At 42.3% G+C, this 22,282-nt stretch overlaps 2 protein-coding genes across 5 annotated transcripts in view; one reads left to right on the forward strand and one right to left on the reverse strand.

Moving 5' to 3' along the window:
- Positions 1 to 9,998, forward strand: part of LOC120449182 — a 52,147-nt gene extending 42,149 nt beyond the window's left edge. For all 3 annotated transcript variants that reach the window (XM_039631529.1, XM_039631528.2, XM_039631530.2), the window contains one exon: positions 9,293 to 9,998. In XM_039631529.1, coding sequence (XP_039487463.1) covers positions 9,369 to 9,938 — 570 coding nt within the window. In that variant the 5' untranslated portion in view covers positions 9,293 to 9,368 and the 3' untranslated portion in view covers positions 9,939 to 9,998. The remainder of the gene's footprint in view (positions 1 to 9,292) is intronic.
- LOC120449180 overlaps positions 1 to 21,976 on the reverse strand; it is a 110,300-nt gene extending 88,324 nt beyond the window's left edge. The window contains exon 1 of one of the 2 annotated variants that reach the window (XM_039631521.2): positions 21,223 to 21,976. The gene's annotated coding sequence lies outside the window, so the exon portion shown is untranslated. The remainder of the gene's footprint in view (positions 1 to 21,222) is intronic. The other variant, XM_039631522.2, reaches the window with a different exon arrangement.
- Positions 21,977 to 22,282: the final 306 nt, after the last annotated feature.

Raw genomic sequence — 22,282 nt, forward strand, 5'->3', positions numbered from 1 at the left:
TCATGGGGGTTAAGGTTACCTTTTGAGTCGCAGCCCGAACTTGAGATGGAGTTCACGTGATTAGTGCAGTGAAATCGCTTCAAATGAACTGCATCTGGGTCAGGTGGTTGGGTGTGTGTCCCACCCCCACAGAAAACTTCTTCCTGCTCAACAGCTGCACAAATAAAGTATACTCCACTTCCATTCAAGGCTCTGTTCACGTGTGTATGTCCTTTCTGAATGTCAATGTTGGGCAAAGACCCCCCGCCTTTCAGAATTAGGGTTTCGTTTGTGAACTCTCCTTTTTATGGATCTCTGACATGCGAACTATGTGAACTTTTACACTGCCAAACAGAGTGTTTCATACTATAGCTTATGTTTCGCTTAAATGGGAACAGCTTGTGTTATGTTACATAAGGTTTTCATTGAGTGGTACTTATTGGCTTAAGGACTTTGTTGTATCTTTAAAATTAAAAAATATGCAATGCCCTTATTTTGAAACGAGTAATGCCTCCAAGAAGGGTATCTTAAACTCTGTGTACAGTGCATTCTGCGAAGTTCGCGGCCATCGCGTGTTTGAGCCAAGTTTAAAAAACGAAAACACGAAAAAGAAGCCGGCGGCGGCGACTTTTGTTTTTCAGCTCTGTTGCTGTTGCTATTGCTGTTTTTCGATGGCACTGATGTTTGTATGTTTCTTGTATGTGTCTTGTATGTTTCGTACCCCCTGAAATTAGCCGGTTAAAGGTGGTGGTGGGCAGACGTTGAATTTTAATTAGCAGCACTTGTGTCTGGCCGCAGCAGTGGGCGTGGCCCGCCCATAAATACTGTAAATACGAATGTGAGCGAAAATTTAACACATTTCCAAAGCACCAGCGAGGACGGCGTGCTGAAAGAGACCTTTTATAATTACGGAAAAAATTAAACCCCTTTTATTGGCGTTTTTGCATTTTGCAATCGGCGCACCAACGTTCAACGACCTGCCGCCAGGTGGCGCCTCGGACAGTGTCTCTTTTCGCTCTTCGTGCAATTTGCATTGTTAATTTTGCATTTTTGGTTTTTTGTTTCTTTGCCTTCCAATGGTAATTAAATAGTCATAAATCAGACAACCGCAGCGAAATTGAACAGCAAACCGTTTGGCATGCGAGGGCGGCATTCGATTGAAAGTATTTCAAATTGCACTTAATGACACTTGTACGAAGTAAAATGTACAAAATAAATTGGATGATGCGGTGGAAAGCGTTTGCAAGCGCTTTTTACTAGAAAACTGGTGAAACTCTCAAATGCATTCCATTTACAAGTAATTCCCTCTTTGTTAGGCAACACACATTCCCTGCTAAGTTTTCCAGCATAAGAAAGATTATGAAAATGTGGCATGGCGCTGAGCAAACAACTCTCCCAATGCCGTTCCCCAAATCCAACGCCCAAGTCATTTGCAACTCGCCTTTTTGGCTCCGGGGCTCGACAGTCTCCATTAAGAATGCAATTTGCAAAAGATCACCAGTAACCACCAGCAGCAAGATCACCGAGCCAAGGAAAAAGCACAAGCCACCGCCAATCTGCACCACCAAAAATGTGAGTGAGTAGCCGCAGGTTCCGTTCCTGTGCGGAAAGCCACTTGACAAGTTGTTTTATTAATTTGTCAAGAGTTTTTGGCCTGATGGGTGAAATTCGTGGCCCCAGAGGAGGAGATGCGAAGATGGCAGGTGAAAATTAGAGAATCACCAAGAAGCTCAAGCTGGCAGAGGGAAAAGCGACAAAAAAAGTTCAGGAAAAGTAAGTCAAATTGTGCGTATGCAAAGAGCTTGAAGTACGAGGTTTTCTCCTGGCTTTCTTTAGTTTTCCATTAGCCTAAATCTGTTTGCTTTATTTATTGTTTAATTAACTTTTCCATTTCACCTAAATAGGTCTTCAGAGGATAAGTAATATTGATTAGAATAATATGAGTTATTGACATTGCTTTGAAAAGGCGTCTCCGTTTGGAAACACAATCTTTTCCAGAAAGGTCAAAGTTGTTCAAAGTTAAATGCTTCATGTCATTATTTTTGTGACCCTTTTATGGCACTTTTCATAAACTGGCGCCAGAGGCTGATGTGTGTGGGCTTTCTTTAGGCTGCGAAATTACATGTGATAAATTTCATTTCAAATCTCGCATTTGTTTTTCGAAGGCGGACAGGACAAGGAGACGACCGCTGTCCACTGTCCGCTGATCGCTGACCGCTGACCAGTGACAGTAGCCATCGCCAGACCGCCCACTGCATCCTCCCCCGTTGGTGCAGTTGCAACTTGCAACTTGCCACATCGCATGCTGCTTCTGTTTCCACGCCGGCGACAAGTGAATGTTGCCTCAGAGGAGACGTAGGAGACAGAGCCAAACACCCGCATTGATTTTTGGCCCCGACTTTTACGCCATCAACTAGTCTGATTCCGAATACAAACTGCAACTCCCACCTGCTCTTTTCCGCGAGTCTGGCGTTTTGGTTTTGTTTTTGGTTTTGGTTTTCGTTTTCATTTCCATTTCCATTCCAGTGGACTCTCTCCGCGGACGGGCGGCTTTAATGAGTTGATTTCTGTCTCGTTTGGAAAATTGCAGTCGCCGTCTGGGGCTCAAACTCCAAGGTGAAAAGTCCGCCGTTGTTTGAGGAGGTTAGGTTAATGCTGATGTTAATGACGTTTTTAAGCGACATGACGTGATGCTGCGACTGCTGCTAGTTGCTAGTTGCTAGTTGCTGGTTGCAGGTTGCTAGTTGTGATTGCTGATGTAGCTGCCGCTACTGTAAGGCAATTTTAATTAATTTAACTGATTGTTTCGATGCGATGGCAGACCCTCAGACAGACCACTGACAAATGATTAACATGGCTGCCGATTACCATCGCAAGCGATCGACAGTCCAATCAATAAGACCTTTTGAACTCAGCTAATTACTTCGAAAACTTTGCATTTCGCATTTAGCTATGGACATAAAACAGTTAGTCTCTGGTATTCGGAAAAAGTAACCGCCTTTTAATCACTTTGCTTCTTGCACAAAATAAAGCAAATCTTGGGAGAAAGGGATTGCAGGCAAGGTTTAATCAATTTTGTTTGAATATGCAAACAGGATACCCATCACCCATCACCACCACTCGCAAGTTTTGCTGCGCATGGGAAAACTTGAATGGTTTCATATGACGCTAAGCACACTGATAGGTGTATTGGTGTGTTGGTGTTTTGGTGAACTGTTGTATTCCTTCCTGGAAAATGCATCAAAGCAAAGTCAGAGTCATTGGTCGCGTCCCTTCTCCTTTTCATATCAATGTCTGAATGTCATGAGCTGACAGCTGGCAAAAGTCTCTGCCCGCCTCCTTGGAAAATAAAATGCATTGTCAGAGAGTGTCGACTAATTTTTATTGATTTTGGCTTTGCATGCACTTGCTTGCCGCAACTTGAATAAAACATGAATGGTTTTCCCTTTGCCCACTTCAACGGCCGTTGGTTGATGGATAAACATGGAAAATGCTCGCCATTTATTGCCATGGTAAATGGAAAATACTGTTTATTGTTGATCGACTTTCTGTGTTTTTGCGATTATAAATATCAGTATTTTGATCATAACATTCAAAATATTGCTCCAAATACGAGTTGTCAAACCTCGTTGAGTTCGTAATTAAATTTCCAATCGAACTGTGTTTTCAAAAAAAATAAAAAAATGTTTCACATTTTTTGCAATTTTTGATGATGTTACCCCTTACAAAAAATGCGAAAATTTGGTCAAAAATTATTTTAACAGAGTCGGTCAAAAAGTGATTTGGTTGGTTAGTATTGGTAATTAGGATTACAAAAATGTAATTCTTTTAAGTTTCTGACCATTTTTAGCCAAGTTATACCGAAAATACCAATCGTAAATATTGAAATTTTGTCGAAAATCGATTTTTTGTTTTTTGCGACTATAAATATCAGTATTTTCATCACAGCATTCGAAATATTGGTCCGAATATGGAATGTCATAGCTCGTTGAGTTCGTAATTAAATTTCCAATCGAACTGTGTTTACAACATACAATTTTATTTTCTTCTAACTTTTTGCAGTTTTTTTATGATGATTTGGATTATTGCTGAAAATTGAGTTTAGAACCAACCTTGGACCTACATGAACTTGATCCCCTTTCCCCGTTTTTCTCCTTCCACAATCTCTGCTTCTTGCCTGTGGGATATCTACTCAAAACTAATTACACGCTTTAATCTGAGGAGGGCGTGCTTTTCCACCCCATTCTCCGCCGGTTTTTCCTGCACCATTAGTCAGCTGTTTTGGGCGCGTAAATGCAGTCATGGATACGATTTTCCTCTTCTGTTTTTCCTCGCCGCTATTATGAGTATCTGAAGTGCAGTGCGAATGCACTTATCATCTCTGTTTTCCTAACGGTTCCATAATATGGAGCGGCGGCCGGAAAAGTGGGCGTGGCAGAATGCCAACACCCCCAGCATTCAATTAGAACTCGATTTTTGATCGATAAACGCGGAGTAGGAGGTGCGACCGTGGCAGAACTTTAATTGCTTAATTTCGAAAATCAATTTGAGGTGTGGCCTGATAGGAAAATTTAATGACTCCATTTGGTGTTGAGAAAATGACCTAGTATATTGATGTCTTATTATTAAACTGCTTAATGTTGACACTGAAAGGCGTGCTGGGGTTTAATCAAAGGTTTTTTTTCCCGTTCAACTATTCAACGTTCATTATGTATTTGAAGTGTACGAATTTATTCTCCCCTTTTTGTTATTTATGTTTTCCCCACACAGTTAGCTCATATAATTTATTCAGGGAAAGATTTGGTGCTTACAAACAGAAATCCACCTCAAAACCTCTAACTGGAAGTGCTAATGATGCAACGAATCTTTTCGCCCGATCTCCGCGATGGGCTCACGATAAACTTATCAAAATGCATTTGTCTCATGTGTTTCTCTAATTAATTGTAAGCCCAGCCAACCTTTGCCGCCACAGATTATTTATAATGCCCAAGGGCTCCCACATTTAACATTTATAAGACCCGAACCCTTTTGCGCTCCATTTCGCAGCGGATTGAGTAAGCCGGTGGAGGTACGGTGTTAACTGGGTCAATTGGAAAGTCGGTTCATTATCTGTGGAGCTCTTATTTTTCGGTTGGCTCATATCTGCAATCGGAAAGTGCGTGTCGGCCAGTGGAGTCAAGTGTAGTGGACTGTTGGACTGAACTTGTGGGCAGACAGGTACGAGGTAAATGCGTTACGGGGGGAAGGAGGAAACACAGTCGGGTTGATGAATGGACTTGGTTTACTTGGGAACAGGTTGCAGGCTGCCATCGGCAGAGGGGCAGGAAGGAAAAGCGATTTCGTTCTGGGTGTGAACAGAGTTCCACGAAATTGAATTATACGAGTACACGAGAACTCGAAACGCGAAAGTTTCCTGCAAATTCCATAAAGCCGAAAGAAGTAATCAAAAATAAAAAATGAGCAGTTTTCTCCAAGCTAAGTTTTGTTAATTTCTCTAGATATGTTTTTCGATGCACTAAGTACAATATTAGTACAATATACCGGCAAACGCAGTAACATTAACCCTATATTTCTACATTTAACAATGTTTCTATTCATACTATTCCTTTGCACCATCTTCACTCATTGACTTCCAGTTACAAAGCACCCACAAGAAACAAAATTTTGAACGACTCAAAGCCAAACCCATTAAAATCATAGTACAACGATATCCGAGCTTGACTTTGGTAATGAAATATTCAAATGACAACCAACCGAGTTGAGCAAGACCTCAGAGCATAGGAAAATATTTCAATTTTTAATGCTAATTGCGTGCCAAGAGCATTGGACAGCCAAAGCGGAACGACCCTGAGTGGAACCCATGAGTTTCATATCGAATATCGAATATTGATTGAGTTGGGAGTCTTAGCCTGCAATTGGGCAAAGTATATGAGAAACATAGGGTTTATGGAGAAAATTGGATACTTGAAATTAAGTCAAATTAAAATTAAATTATTTGCATGCAACTCTTCTCTCTTGCAATTAATAATGGCGATTCAATTGAAATATATTTCAAGAACACTGAACGTTGAACCAGTTATAGATTGCATTTCTACCAGCAAGATATCAAAATAGATTTTGATAGCAATCAATCAAGCAAGGGGCCATATTAAAGAGCAACATTTTGTTGATTGTCGAGAGAAGGAGGACAACTGCTGGAAAAGCGGGGGCGTGCGTGCCACTGCTCAATGAGAGAGTATATACAGAATAGCAGATGGACGGACCCCTCATGGAGTGGCCAAACATAAATAAAAATTTAACAGAGTTGTGACAGTTAACAAACGGAAAGTGCAGTGGCCATTGAGGAGGGAGGTTGTAGAGGTGTTTTTCCATGAGTGGAGGAGCGCCACAAGTGACCATTAAAAGCAATTGAGGCGCCGCAACAAATAAACGAAAAGTGCACAGAGAAGCCATGAGTGAAGCCACCGCTTGATGTCTCCATTGAAGTAGCGAAGACCGCGTGGGCTTTTCCCCATCAACGAATTTCCCAAAAACGGACAGTGCAAACCCTGCAGCTTAAGGTTAAAGGCTCACTCCATTTGCCCACCTTCAGCTCCCCTCGGATTTGCATCCTGGGATTTTTCCCATAGCTGCTGGCCGCCAAAAGGAAATTAATTTATATGAAAAACAATTTTCTGCGCTGGCCAAGTTTTGTGTTTTTGGGGCCATGGGAAGCAGGAAAAGCTGCATTGCGTGGAGTTTTTCTACTCGCTATTTTCCTTATTTTCTTTTCATTTCTTTTTAAGTTTTTGTAATGTTTCACGATGCACATTGTTTGCCAGAAATGTTTTTGCTGGCTGCTCGTGTTTAGTTTTTATAATGAATTTGTTAGCTGCTTCTTAATGTTTAATTTGATATTGTTTTCGCTGTCTTTCTGCTATTTTTGCAAACTGGTTTGCGCCTAATTGAGACATAACTGTTGTTTTTGATGCACTTAACATTTTTCTTGGGAATCATGTCAGTTGGCTAGGTAGCAAAAGAGGCGGAAATCTCGGGGGAGTGGCCTGGATTGGTTTGCAGTTGCTTCCTTGAGTTGTTTGGATGTTGCCAACAACGCAGCACGCACGCACAATAAGGCCACAAAAGGGGAGTTGTGGGTTGAGGGCGTGGCTGTGCAGCAGTAATGGGAACCAGGGAGCATTGCACAAAAAAGCATTAATTTTTTCAGCATTGTTTGTTAATATGAGAAGTGATTTGCTCGGGCTTAAAAAGGGTCGGGAACTTCCCAAATAATTATATCTATAAATAAATTCAAATCTTGAGGGAAATCAACTGAAAAGAGAAACAAAGTTACACATAGCAGTGTATGAAGCACTCACTTCTTGTACATTCCACAGTATAATCCAATTAGTCATCATCCTGTGGAACCAGTTTCTCTTAACTTCTCTGATAAATTCCTCATTAATCTTTCAGCAATTCCTATATAAGAACGCACCCGTTTCTTATCCGACGACATGCACAATATTTGTATGGACTGTACTTCAAGTTTCCACACAACATACATACATTGGTATATGCGGGTTGTGATAATCTTTTTTATTCCCCTCGTTTGCTTTAATTACGCTGAATTGTGAGCTGTCAACATATCAAATGTTTCCTTCCATTTGTTTATTTTTAAAGTTGCTTGCTTTTGTAGCTTTTTTGCTTCTCTTTGGATTGAACACGACAAACTCAAAGTTCTGACATCATGTTCGCAGTTCGCAGATAGGTTCCCAGGGTTCCAATTAAATTCAGGGAGTGCCCTCAATCCCGTTGCTCAATGCCCAAACGAACTGCAAACAAACTCCACTCGAAAAATCATATTAAATTGTATTAGCAAATTTATTGCATTTAAGCCAAAGACATGACATCGTATTTTTGGGGCCAAAGAGGGGAGCAAACCACGCACAGGAAAACAAGCCGGCGAAAACACACCTACAAACGAGGCTTAAAGGGGTTTTGGTGGATTTGGTGGGACATCGGGTTGGAAAAATCGCAGGAGAGCTGGCAGAAATGTCAAATTGGCAGACAAAACAGTTACCAAATTTGAATGGCAGCGCGGGAGGGGGCGGGCGAATGATTGAATGAGCGACTGACTGAATGAATGAATGCATGATTGAGTGCTTGAGTGAGTGTCTGCCTGCCTATCCTCCTCTCCTCCAATGAACCCCCACCCACCGATGCAAATGCTTTCAAGCCGTTTGCCAATGCAATTGCAATTGGCAAACAAGGAAGCAAAACGAGCTGCTGTCAATTCAAAATGATCCGCACAGACAGTGAAAATGAAAATAAAAAACAAAATTATCCAGGGGTAAAGAGCGGGCCTATCGCCGGCAAGAAGCAGAATCCTCTGCCGCCCAGGCGACGCCACACAAGGAAAAGACTAGGAAGTCGTATCTGCAACACCGAATATGTGGATACCCTCTTAAGCTGCTAGATTATAGGGCATCCATTTTAAATAGATAAAGATAACTATAACTGGCTTTATATGATCCAAGATAATATTTATTTTTGCCCATCATAAGGATGATAAGAATCCAAAGGACTCTTTCAAAGGGTATCTAAGGCAAACACGAACACGCCAAGAAATTAATGAAAATGCAAATGGGAAGCCACAGCCGAGGAAAGCGGGAAAAATGTTCGATTCGCAAATAGCGTTGAATTTGTTCAGGTGGCCCAACTCAACACTGTCTGCTTGGGTTTGGTCTGGTTTGCTTATGGTCTTGGTGTGGCTCAGTGGGTCAACGAACTATCCACGGACCACACCTCATCCAAACCCTTTTGGGTTTGACCCACCGACTTTGATAAACGATTCGAGGCGATTTCATAACTGACCCTGACACGCCCCGCAGAAAGAGAGCGAAACAGCCTTAATGATCTCTAATTAATTTGATTCAGGGGATTACCTTTTGGAGCTATTTTCGGTTTGATAAATTGTCGAGATCGGTTTGCCTAATGGGGGTTAACTGAAGGAATTTGTAAGGAATGTTGCAACCGCCCAAGCAAACATACACAAAACTACCTTTAAATATGAAAACATTTTCACAGATATAGGAAAACCTCAATTCAGATATGATTTTCCCATTCCGCACAGAAGTCTTTTAGTTCTCTGTCAGCTAAAAGTTCATTCCGTGCTGGAGGGATACTGCTTTGAGTTCATTTACCAGCAAACGGGATAGACGAACTCAGAATTGCAATAGATTGTCTCTGGATGCAGTTCTGCTGCCTAATTTTACACCATTTTATGATCAACTTTAAATGAGACTAATCAAGAAAAATATGTCTGTAATTTCAGATTTCACGACAAATGAACGGGAGGGGGGCGAAAACTGAGCAGCAGGCCATGCTGTTCTTCGCATCCTTAGTCGAAAATGCGGAGCTACTGGAAAGATCTTTGGCGAGTACTGGACTCCCTCACCGACCCACCTAAAAGATCAGAGGACAACGTTTTGATGACCGTTTCCCGAAGTCGTTTGAGCCTGCTGACCCAAATAAGTCTGCGAAGCGAACCACGAGGTCCCCGATTTGTGATACCATCCACGAGTCGGCATGTGAGCTTCTCGCCCAGCACTTTGGAGCACCTGGAAACCCGAGAGGCGGTGAGGCAGGCGGAAACATCGGCCTTCCAGAATTTTGTGCGGGAGATGTACGAGGGCTATTACCAACTATTACTCTCACAGGAGAGAGAACTGCACGGCTTTCGGCCAGAACAACAGCTGGCCAACCGAAGGCTGGGCCTCAAGGACCTCGTGCGTCTGCAGCGAGTGGCCAGTGATCTGTGGAAGCGAATGGACCGTCAGCGAAAGCAGCAGTACAAGGACCTGGCCATGATGGCACTGCATCGCCGCTACTTGCGACTGCCCCCCGATCCGCATCGCTTGCCACCACATCTCAAAGGATTCAAGAAGCTCAGGAATTATAGATCTTGTTTGTATCCCTAATCCCAAAATTAAGTGCATTTCTTCGTATTATTAAATAATATTGAAGTGGTAACAAGACTATATGTTTGTTTTTATATATTTTGAATAGCTAGCTAGCAAACTTTGAATATTTGAATCAATCCACAGCATTTTGGTTAGGTAATGCTTCCTACACTCCGTAGATGGATCAAGACTGTCCGCATCTGCATACGATTAGCATACGGATTACTGTGTCCATATCCGGCCTACGTGTGCATAATTACGCATTAGATGCCATCTAATCCGCCTGCGCGGAAATGCAAAGGGAAATCACATTACTGAACGGGAAATCAGCGGGGGTCGTTTAGGAAATAGTTAAATTAACGAGTTAAATGGAGAAATGACCAGTGTTTTTGCTTACGTCATATTATTCCATCTGTGATATATCATTTTCAACTTACCTGTAAAGAAAGAAATAAAAAGATTAATATAAAAGTTAAAAAGTGTAGTTTTATAAATATTTCGAATATTCTTACAAAGTTCCTCTCACAAGAATGATACTTTATCTTGACGGATTAGGCATTCTCCACTAAATGCTTTCTTAATCGACTAAATAGCTCCACCAGCCCAACACAACCTATAAATAAACCTGATTTCCCCTAGGAATTCGCCACCACAACTCACTTCCCCGAATCCTCACACATGTATCCATCCACACCCAAAACGAGGCCAAAAGCAAAGACCAAATCGAAACCACTGCACATTGAGGCAACTTCCAACTCTTGGAGAATTTAATTGCATTTTCTGGGCGAGATCGGTGGGCGGGGTGGCGATCAGGGGGCGTGGCAAAGAGCACATTTGTTCACACATTTCGACGAAGCGAAGGCGCCACTCGTTGGTGTGACATTTTTGTGACATTTTGAATGGAGCATTTGTTATTCCCACCGAATACACAGAAAATTTCATCTAAAGAGGTCAGCTATGTGTTGTTACCGAGAAGAGGAAAAAAAGCAAAAGTTCTCCACATAAATCGCTTCCTTATCGGGCATTTTTCTCGGTTTTTTGTTTTTCCCTGTTTTCTCTGTTTCGGTAACCCAAAATCCCCATTCGAGGACCCCGCCCTGGTGTCCTACTTATGCAACCGATGCTTTCCCAAAAATATTTCAGAAACAAGTGATTTCAACAAGGCCGCAGGCTAAGGGCCTGACCGACGATTTCGATGAACGACCGATCGATGGATCGATGGATCGCTGAATCGATTGGCTTTCCCCTCCTTTCAGATACCTAGATATTTGCATTGGCCCCGAGTTAAAAACGAGCATTTGTTTTAACGATTATGCGCTCCTGCCCCTGCACTCGACCAACATTTCAACGTTTTATGACAGCGGCCTAGCAATTAGTGCTTGCCATTTATGGCTCACACGATCGCGAGGAGGAAAGGCTAAGAAAATCTGGGAAAGTCTGGGGAAACCTCAAAGAAACCGTTACGCAATCTACGAGATAAAGCTCAGAATTTATGCCTTGGCCGCTAATCACGGGCTGCGCACGATGACGCCGCGCTCTTCAGTCACTAACTACTAACTACATGGAATGGATCATGTGCTAAGTGCTCGTCATTATCCCGGCTAAGCCATCTGGATTCTGTGACAAGTGCAGGTAATTGAGTATAGCCTCCAGGGAGGAGCTCAGAGTACTCCGCGCTGATGGCTTCGGATTCAGGCTGGGGAATGGGGAATGGGGAATGGGGAATGGGGAATGGGGAAAAGTCCAAGAACGAGTGAAAGATGGGGCGATAACTTGCAGCAGGTTTATGTTCTTGCGCGTCGAGAATCGCCAATGTGAAAGTAAACTCGGCTTGGTGCTGGAGTGCAGTAGTGGATGCTTGTGAGTTTTGGAGGAATGCAAATGTGGCAAAATAGCGCTGTTAAATATTTACTGCTCTTTCATTAACGCGACACTAGGATTTATTGAAATGCTTACTTTTATTTAATGAGTATTTCATTTGGGCACACCAATAATTCCAATAATTACAAATAACTACCTCTGAGATTCCACCCGTTCTTGAAGAGTATCCAAGAGTAGCAGAGAATGGGCCAAGCCCATGCGACACGTTTAAGTGCAGAAGTCGGCTGATGGATTGATGTGGCTTCACGTGTGTCAGCGGCAAGGCGGCACCATCGAAACCACGAAACCACAAGATACGAACTAAAACAGCGTCAAATGCAGATACAAATACTCAGATACGAGTGCAAAGAGAACTGCCAGTTGGGGCAAATGTTCTGTGGGTGAGTCACCACCCAGTTCGAAACTAGTCATACCCTGGATTGCTCCTGCCCCTCAGCCGCTCAGTCACCACTCACCACCCCCCTCTCTAAACGTCACCCTCTGTGAATGAGCACGAAATTGCTAAAACCGCATTGAAAACAGCAAGGAATACACAGGAAATGATAAATGTACGCAATAACAACTTCTTGAGCGATCAAATGTATTATTCACTTTATATATATGATTAAGAATGATGAATATTGTTTCACTATTTATTGTCAACAAAACTAAATGCTAGTATTTGAATTATTCTTTGTAGGGGAATCATTTAAGAGATGTGTGTTTCTCTCAGTGCACATGAGCAAGAAGAAAACGAAGGAAAGAGCTCAAGAATGCAAGGAAATGGAGAGGGAGGCTTTCCGCAAGGGGAAGAAGGGAGGTGTGCGGAGCGTCCCTGAAAAATATCGATTTCGCCTGTCTTACGGACGTTGGGCTGCCGCTTCCTCTTCTCAGTTGCTCAATTGCTAAGTTTCTCCGCTTCGCAGTGTGTTGGTTTTTGTTTTGCTTGTCGCCTGCTAAGAAGGCATTCACCTCATTTCCCTCGGTGGTCAGAAAAATGCAGCAAACACAAAAAGCAAAAACAAAAAACAACAACTAAAGTGGTCAGAGGATCATTGCATAATGCCCGCTTTTGGACGAGTGTGCGTGCGGAGAAGCTTATCTTCCCTCGGTTTTTCGGTCGAAAGAGTTTTAGTCCCAATGAATGAAATGCTACTTTTTAACAATTGCGATTTATTACCCTTTAAATTGACTTCTAATATATGCGGGTCTTGGAAACTGCAATGCTGCAAATCTTTATTTATACATATTAAAAAAATTTAGATTTTTAAGAACTTAATACTACATTACTTGTATATCAAATTTTAAAGATACAAATCAATAACTGGAAACAAAAGAGTATGTTAAACACCAGTTTGAATATTTCCTCTTGGTTCCCGTTTAACTTTCTTTTCTTGCATGGAGCCATAAAAACATTATTTCGCTGCTAATTTATGATCGCATCTGATTGTACCAATTGATCTCTGGATTGAGATCCGCAGATCGCATTACATGCGAAGTAGTTGCTCATTTCTCATTTATTTTTTGTTTACCGGCCAAAGTAATTTCTGAGCAAACGAAAACTGCCAAAAATCAACAAAAAACTTTCAGCTTCGTAAGTTCTTTTCTAGTTTCTTTTTTTTTTTAAGTTTTTGGTTTAGGTTTTGTAGGTTTCCTCGCTTATCTCCAGAGTGTTTCTTTAATGAGTTTTGGCGCTGTTCTTTTTTTTCCCCATCGCAATTGGCCGACTGTAAATTAATGTCACCGAAATGGCAGCCAAACCAATTTGCCAGCGGGGAGGAAAACCGCACGGAGGGAAAACAAGCGACAAGACCGGGCCAAAACCGCTTGTTTGAGCCTCTGACGGATTTCATTTCCCTGCCCCGCCTGCCGATCGCCCCCTTGCGCGTCAATTCGTCAATTGTCAACATTTGTCAGTCCTAATAAGTTTTGCGAATGTTTAGCAAAATCTCAATTTATGCTCATGTTTCTGTGGGGTCTACAAATGGGGAATGGGAATGGGAAATGGAGGTTAAGTGGAGGTTTACTGCTTCGGTTTCAGTTGGGTTGGGCTTTTGGACCCATGGGGAGATTTATGTCCGCCTCGGGTTACTTGCGAAAATTATGAGAAAACATTTTGATAGAGCCCAAAAAGCTTGCAAAGTATGCAGCTTGTTATTTAATAGTCATAAAACAAATTTTATTAGCTAACTGAATGTCGTTTTTCTCTCATACCGCGAGTAACAACATTGTAGAGTAGAAATTCATTTTGAGTATAGTAATTGAAACGAGTCTGAAGATCGCTTAATTTGCCTGTTAGACACAAGTCGATGAACCACTTTATTCTACATTCTGTAATGGGCTTAGCGGCCCTTCTTAGCCCTCCCACACAACTTAAGAGCAATCTGCTCCTTCTCGTTTCTTTTCGCTCCTATTACGGCCCATCAGCAATTTTCAATTTACTTTTCAGCTAAATCGAACCAGACAAGCACTGAAAGCTGGCCATTATCTCGGCTTAGCACTATCCGAGCTACGTAGGCCAAAAGCACGGCTCTGGACCAAAACAAGATGGACTGCCTCATTTGCTGGATTTATGGACTGCGAATGGACCGAAGACTCATTGTCCTGCCCTGGGGCTCCTCCGTGCGCCATGAAATATGAATGTTGGAACCGTGGAACCGTGGAACCGTGGAACAGTCGAACCGAGGGACAGGTGACCAGCCGGCCAAGGCAACTCGGAGGATAGACACACCACACCACCCCACCCCACCCCTTCCTAGAGCCACATTCGCACGTCTGTGCAATTTGCGGCATGCAGCAAACTTTCACATGGCCGCGCAGGCAAATTAACAGGCCCCAAAATAAAAGTATAAATAAATCCACTCCAAAATGTGCCCCACTAAGCGAAACACCCACCAAAATTAAGTCTCCTGCTAAATTCAAATGAAAGTGAAGTGAAGTAAAGTGAAGTGAAGAATTGATGGACACCGTGTTACCTTTCCCAGTACCCAGTGTGTGGGCGCGGCCACTCCAATCCACACACACACACTCCTCCACACACTCAAATGCACACACATGACAAATGCCTCGGAAAACTGCAGCCCAAGGCTCCCCCACCCAAGACTAAAGAGCTCGCCAATTTAATTTATGAGCCTAGCGATCTCCTTGCGATGACTATCGCCCGACGAAGCGTAACGCCCTCCTGCAATCCCAAAGCGGGCCTAATGCGATTAGACAGAGATGGTAGAGCACCTAGATGAAGCGGGTTACCACATGGAAATGTCATCAAACTCATATTATTATAATTAAATAAGATTCAATAGATTCAATTGCTTTTAATCTTTAGCTGTGAAACTTTAGGCTTGAACTAGACCCATTTGTTTCCGTTTCTGTTCGTGTCACGCGACCATCTCCAAGCCCGAAACTGTAGCACTTTAATCGAATGCTCAGCTCAGCAAGCGCGATTTCCGATGAGCCACCACGCTCCACCCCACTCCACACATGAGCGGGAGGAAGTCAGGCTGGGTGGGAGGAGCTGGGAGTAGTGTGAGCTGGGGAGGATCGGATCAGATCGGCGGAGGAGGTGGTTGGCACCCGTTTGGGGAGCAGGCTTAAGGACTGCTGGCTGGTTCATTTCGTTATCCGCCATCCGATTTGCTTAATTGCATAAATATTTATTTGCCATGGCCGATCAGGCATTGCGATATGCAAATCGGGATCTCCGCTGGTCCACAGGAAAATCGCGAGCAGCGAGCGAGATGATGGACGAGGTGGGGCGCAGAGGAAAAGCCGCGCATTAAATCACAAAAACTGAAAATGGTAGCAAGGAAAACCAAGCGACCGTCGACTAGCGACGACTTTCGCTTGAGTCGCAATCAAGCCGAAAATAAACGAAAATTCTTCAGTTGACAGCCAGCCAGCAAACAAAAAATGCAAAATCAAAGAGATCTTCGGGTGTGCTCAAAAGCCTGGGCTTGTGTGTGGGAATTTCGGAGATTTTCCGACCACATTTTCTTCCTCCTGCAAAGGTCAGTGTGGGACTTTTACTTTTCTCATTTGGCGGCGGCCTTTTCGAGCCGTTTTCCCTGTTCGTTTGCGGCCCATGGCGTTTGGCGTCGGTTTCGGTTCACAGGTTTCAGGTTATTAATTGTTCGCCGGGTAATTAAGAGTACCGGCAGAAAGTGCATTTGGTTGTAAACAGTCTGGTCAGGTCAGTCAATCACTTTAAGAGCTATTTCATTGATACCCATATATTCGAAGGCGTTGAAGTGATCGTAAATACCAAGCGAACATGGACCATTGCGCAGATTAAAGTGGTTGGGTTGAGTTGGTCCTGAGGTGCATTTTGTGTCTGTATCATTCATTACAAGATTGTATTTTCAAAGCTGAATCTTTGACACTAGAATTTCCATCTTTTGTTAAGACTATAAAAATATTCCCGATTTAGCCTGACCATAAATCACCCTCCAACAATGAACTTTGCCCTTCGATCCCCGATTACGATCCATCCGCACACAATTTGGTCTAATTTCAGGCCCCATCAGATGAATTCCAGCTGAGAACTTTGACAGCACTTCTTCCAGTCCCTCCCCCCACTTCCCTGATCACTCTTCACCGCCGGCATGGGGAAAATTCCGAGCTGTCAAAAAGGGAAATTGCTGTAAATCAAATCCTTGACTTCCAGAATGGCAACCGGCAAAGGAAGATCGACCCTCCACAATTCGCCAGTGTTTCCATTGCATGTCGCACATGTTTTGAGCACTATTTATAACACCAAGCCCCATTCCCGTGGAGAATTCCCTCCATCAACTCCTCGCTTATCGCGCTGTGGTTCATTAAAGTCGGAGAATCAGAGAATCGAAGAAGTGGAGCGAGCGGCACAAGAGTGCACAATTAATTCTGGCGGAGAAGAAAGATCTACAAGTTACACAGCCACTTCCAAAGCTGATAATAAAAATTCCTCGAGCGCTTCATCATTTCGAGGCGCTTCTTCATACGGTCTATTCATAGAGTTGTTTTCTAGTCATGATGGAATGGCTTCGGTTCGTATTTATAGATACGCACCGCAGTTGCAGCGCGCCTTTGAAATGTATCTTCCTCTGGCGGATGCATCCCAGCATCTTAGCCGTGCCTAATTCAAGAATCACCAAGATGCAAGATGCGAGATGCAAGCAAAATGCCGAAAATAGCTAGACTCCAAATAGTCGATCTGGACTTGGCACCTATTCAGAAATGCAGCATTCTTGCCAAGTTAATCACCTCAATTATAAGGTGGTCAGGAGTTTGGCTAACAAATTTTTAATGGCGTTGCAGTCGAGTTGCATTTGTATCTTTCATGTCCCAAATGATTTGGTAGCAAACATCGTTCAAAGCAATTGGCATTTTAAACACTTCCTTGGGAAAACCAAGCAAAAACTAACCAAGAGCCTCTATGGATCTTTTAAACTACTGAAAAGCGGTAAAGTCATCGCATATTGCTCCTAAATATAGACTGTAAACTTAATAAAAGATCTGAATACCTAGTTCTTAGTCTTGAATTCCACTTTATAATCGTTTTATAGCCTAATGACTTGAAATGGCAGAAGAGTCAGTCGGAGGCCGAGAGAATCCCAAACCGCTTAGTGAATAAGTAGTGAATAAGTCAAACGAGATCTGGAGACACCTCCCCGAGACACACCTCTGATTCTCCATAGAGAAACGCTGAAAAATGCGAAACTATTTAAACAACAACATGCGAACCGGTTGCCAATGAATTTGCTGAATAAATTTGGTGTGTTTGTCTACCGAATTCAAGGTTAATTTCAAATGCAAAATAATCCACGCTGATAGCAACAAATTAGCCTGCCGAACAAAACAAAGAGAATCAGGTTCGTTAGCTGCTGGAAAAGATGGAAATTAATTAGCGACCGGCGATTGCTGGTGATTGACTTCGGCAGCTGACACAGTGGCCAAATGAGATTTTCGTTTACAGATAGTTTGACATAATTTGTGGGCGTGCCTTTCCTACCCCGCCCCCCCGAAAAAGACATGCAACAAACAGTTGCATGTTCGTGTGCGTCAAAAGAAGCTGAGGAGAAAAACACCAACTCGATGCGGAAATGCAGATAAAAAATCAAAGAGCGGGGAAAATGTAGAGAAAAACCTTTGGAAAATTAATGAGCTGCAAACAATGCGGACATCGTTAGCTGAAAAAGATATTTTCGGGAAAACTAAAAAGGAGAAGGCAGAAGACAGAAGACGACGCAGCGAGGTCAATATTTGGACACCGAAAATACAGAGAAAAGGAAAAGTTTCGCGCTGGGAAAGGGGAAAGGGGAAAGGGGAAATGCTCATCGCAAGTTGATCAACAAATTGAAAAGACCCCGCTGAGATTCAGATGATTCACGTTAATCAGATGCACATTCATTTATCGAACGCAATCAAAACAAAATCAAACAGGTGCGGAGTACAATATATACTGTACGATCAGTTGAAATTATAAAAATTAGGTTTTGCGATTGAATTGCTTTAAAGCATGCCTTCAGAATCCATTTACCTGGCCACGAAAAACCATTTCCCAATAGGAAAAACCAGACCAAAGCAACAGCTAAAGCAAAAAAGTACCAGGTAAACGATTCGCTTTTCATTTTACACCTTCCACAAAACACAGCCATCCACTGCACCGCCCCCTGACCCTCCTCTCCCTTAACCCTTCATTTTCCGCTGGCTGTAAACAAATCAAAAGGAGGTCAATCCATATTGGCGGAATAAGTGGAACGAGCAGCACTACACAAGAAGAACCTCAGTTGTTTGGAGATGAAATGTTTACGGAACTTCGAAAGGCGCTTGCGAAATGCAAAACAAAGTGAGCTCACTTAGGGAAATCAGATGAAGAGCTCCCTGAAAGATTTCCGCAATAAATTGTGCAATTTCTTGTGGAAAAGTCTATTTAGCGCGGGAACGTTGCGGAATGAATTCGACCATATACGAAACTGTTAATTAAAGGGGGTGGGGTTTGGGGTGGGGAAATCCAGATGAGATCATGATGTAAAAGCTGCTCAGCGAAGCAAGTGAATCAATGATCAGGAATGCTGTAATTAAACTGGCGAGGAAGAATGAAGAGCGCTTGCATCGAATGGAAATTTTAAGTCGGGGGTGAGTATAACAGTATAACAGATAGTAAGTTGTATAACAACTTCAAATGCAGGGGATGAATTGCTAGAAGGGTGTGCAGTGGTAAGCATCAGAAATAAGGGCGGATGCAAGATAAATAGTGAAAGCGTGCCACCGAAGTTATATTAAAAGTGGGTGTGAATAAAATGTCAGTTACAAAATGATTATATTTGTTTTAGAAGGACCTTTCCTCGACAAACAGAGAATATCATACCTTGAACTAAGGTTACTATTTATTCTGTACTGCTTTCTAATAACCTACAACTATTATGCAGTTAAGAAACCCAAATGATCATGAATTCATGTACTTTTGATGTTTCCTACCCAAATTAGTTCCAAAATGAGCAAACAAAGCACAATAAGTGTGGAGATGATCGGGCAAAAGTTTGAACGCCGACTTTTTTCACTTTTAGAGAACAAGAGTTGAAAGAATTTTCCTGACCTTAATTTGGCTTACAAAAATGTGAGGAAAACAGTTAGAGGAAAGTGGAATTACACCCAATTGTGTTGAGCGAAATCGAGCATTAGGAGATTAGATATTGACAATCATTCTTTGGGATTGATTGTACGCTTCCTTTACGAATTCAATAATTTCCAACTTCCCTCTGGATGATTTGTATTTATTTCCCCATTATTTTCTCGCCATTTAAAACCCGCTAAGAGTGTGGGAGAGATTTGGGCCTAAAAACTCGACAAGAGGTAGGTTATTTTTGAGTCTTCAGTTAGGTTAGGCAATTTGGCTCCAAAGTGACCTAAACCGTCCCACTGCTAATGAGCTATTAACACGCTTATCTCGGAGGAGGAAGAAACATGGCTCAAAAGCCGACAAGACATGGCCAAAATTGGCCACGCACATGAGATGGGATTTTGGCATATTGGAACTTTAGGACTTTGGCCCAAAGAGACTCGGCACGTGAGCGTTGAAGCCAAAACACTTTGGGGTTAAGCTGGGGAAAATGAAAATGAAAGAGCAGGCGGCGCGCGAGTGGAAAATAATATGAATTTCCTCAATTAGATTTCCCAGTCGCTGACCCCAAACCAGGCACGATGTACTGGAAAGTCGATGGAAAGCCGGGGGAAAGACGGAAAGACGAATGCAAATCGCATTAGGACGCGCGTTTAATCTGCTCCAAGGCATCGCCTTAACCCCGCCCCGAGGAAAATGGGGAAACTCACGAGAGGGGCGGGTGGTGGGAAATCTAGGAAGAGGGCACCATTAAACGGTTTTCCATTTCCCGCTGGGTCAGCGGGTCATCGAGTGGGCGAGCGGGAAAACGCGAGATGCGAGATGAATGCAATATGGAAATCAATAAATAAACCAACATTTTCATTCAAGTGCTCGACGAGGAAATGGTTGTGGAAAAAGACCGGAGAAACCCATGTTCAAGTGTCGCCTCTGCAAATGGAAAATCTCTCTTCGATGCGATGTAAATAAATAACTAGAGTGCGACGACATTTGTTTATAAAAATGGAAGGGAATCTAAAGTGCGAAGTAGGGAAATACTTAATAAAACAAGTATCCAGAAATTGGGTTCTTTGATTTTGGATCCCCCCACTTGTATTTTTACACCGTTAAAAAGTTAATAAAATTTACAAATATTTTAATTTTATTATATTTTTCTATATTATAGTATTGTATTCATATTAAAAGAAGCAAATAGACAAGGTAATTTGATTCTCCTGATTAATCACATGCCTTTCTTGTCCACCTATCAATCCAACTTTTCTTTGCACTTTATCGATGTCAAAAAAAAACAAGATTGATAAATAAAAATCAAACCACGCATATTGTAAAAAACAACAACAATTCAAATGCACAGTTACACACACAAAACTAAAAGTGAAGAGAGTGGAAAGGCGAAAGAGAAGAAGAGCGTGAGAGAGCAAATATTATCGCAGTTATTACGAAATCGCAATCGAAACATAACGGTAGATATAGATAGGAAAAGCACCAATACAAAAAGCGAGTATGTCGCTAGGGGAGAAGGGGAGAAGGGGAAGAAGTGGGTGGGTGAAAAAGAAACAAACGATCGCTATCTCTTTCCCGCTCTCACACTTGCTGACTGCACAAATTGCAGTTAAAAGAAAGAAGCAGAACGGCCTGAGAAGAAAGACAAAGAATAAGAGTAACTGGCTAAGAAGAAGAAAAGAACAAGAAGTCGAGAACAAAATAGAAGAGAGCTCACACACACATGCATACGTACACATAGAAAACAGAGAAGGCAAAAAATTTAATTTTCTTTTTTTGTAGACTTTTAACAATATTTAATTGCATATGTTTAAGTTCTTTAGTATCAACAATTAAACTCACTTGCTTTTTTTGGCAGCCACGCATGCGTCGAATGGGATTTTATGCTCCTTCAGATTCCAATTGGAATTTGTACCCCGGCTGCAAAAACAGTTTTTTTTTCTTTTGCGTTATTTCCACACTGCACACATACACATATGCAGCGGCACATACACACAAGTGCACGCACTGCAGTCGATTTTGGTTTTTCACATAAAAACTTTATTTCGTGTATGCCACTTAGTGATTGTTTGTCACCACTTTTCTTACTTTGTGCATTGATTTTTACTTTACTTTTCGTAGCCTTTCCTAATATCTTCCTAATATTCACATGCACTTTTTAGCGACGCCAACACACACATTTGCACAAGCACACACATGGCGAGGATGAGAGAGGAGAAAGAGAGCAAAACACCGTTTCCGTTGCTTCCTTTTCGCATATTCCTCTTTAGCCGCTTCTTTTCCTTTTGGATTCTGGCTCTTTTTGGCACTTTTTAGGCCCCCAGTTGTTGGCAATTCACTTTGCGTACGAGCATTAACAATTAAAACGATTAAGACGCGGAATACGATGAAAACGCGAACAAATAAACAAAAATCAAAGGTGGCTCTTGTTGCAGCCTTACATAGGTGTGTTTTTACACGATTATCGCACAATTAAATTAGAACGCTGCACATTAACTTGTTTACCGACTAACTAATTTTGTGTTAGTTTGCTCAATGCGCGCCGCAAACCTCGGAGCCGCAAATTATAAACACGACTGTCTTCGATTTGTCGGGCTTATCGATGATTCGATAGTGCGAGCTGAGGTGTGACCTTTTCTTGGATGGTAAAAAATGGTGGGGACGCCTGGTCTTGTAATCGCAATTTCGTTCAAAACGATACTATCGAACTTTCATGTACTTATCTAAATATCATTAATAAAATAAGCAAAAATAATTGTAAGGGTTGACCAAATAAAACTTACCCACATCTGCAGTAGAATCCGGCTATAACGACTCCGCTTATAGCGTCAGTCAGGTTATTGCGACGGAAACTCGATGGCTTGGTCAGTCCCCATACAAAGTTATATGAAAGGACCTCCAG

This window comes from Drosophila santomea, chromosome 3L (genome assembly GCF_016746245.2).
Source record: "Drosophila santomea strain STO CAGO 1482 chromosome 3L, Prin_Dsan_1.1, whole genome shotgun sequence".
In the NCBI taxonomy this organism is placed as follows: domain Eukaryota; kingdom Metazoa; phylum Arthropoda; class Insecta; order Diptera; family Drosophilidae; genus Drosophila; species Drosophila santomea.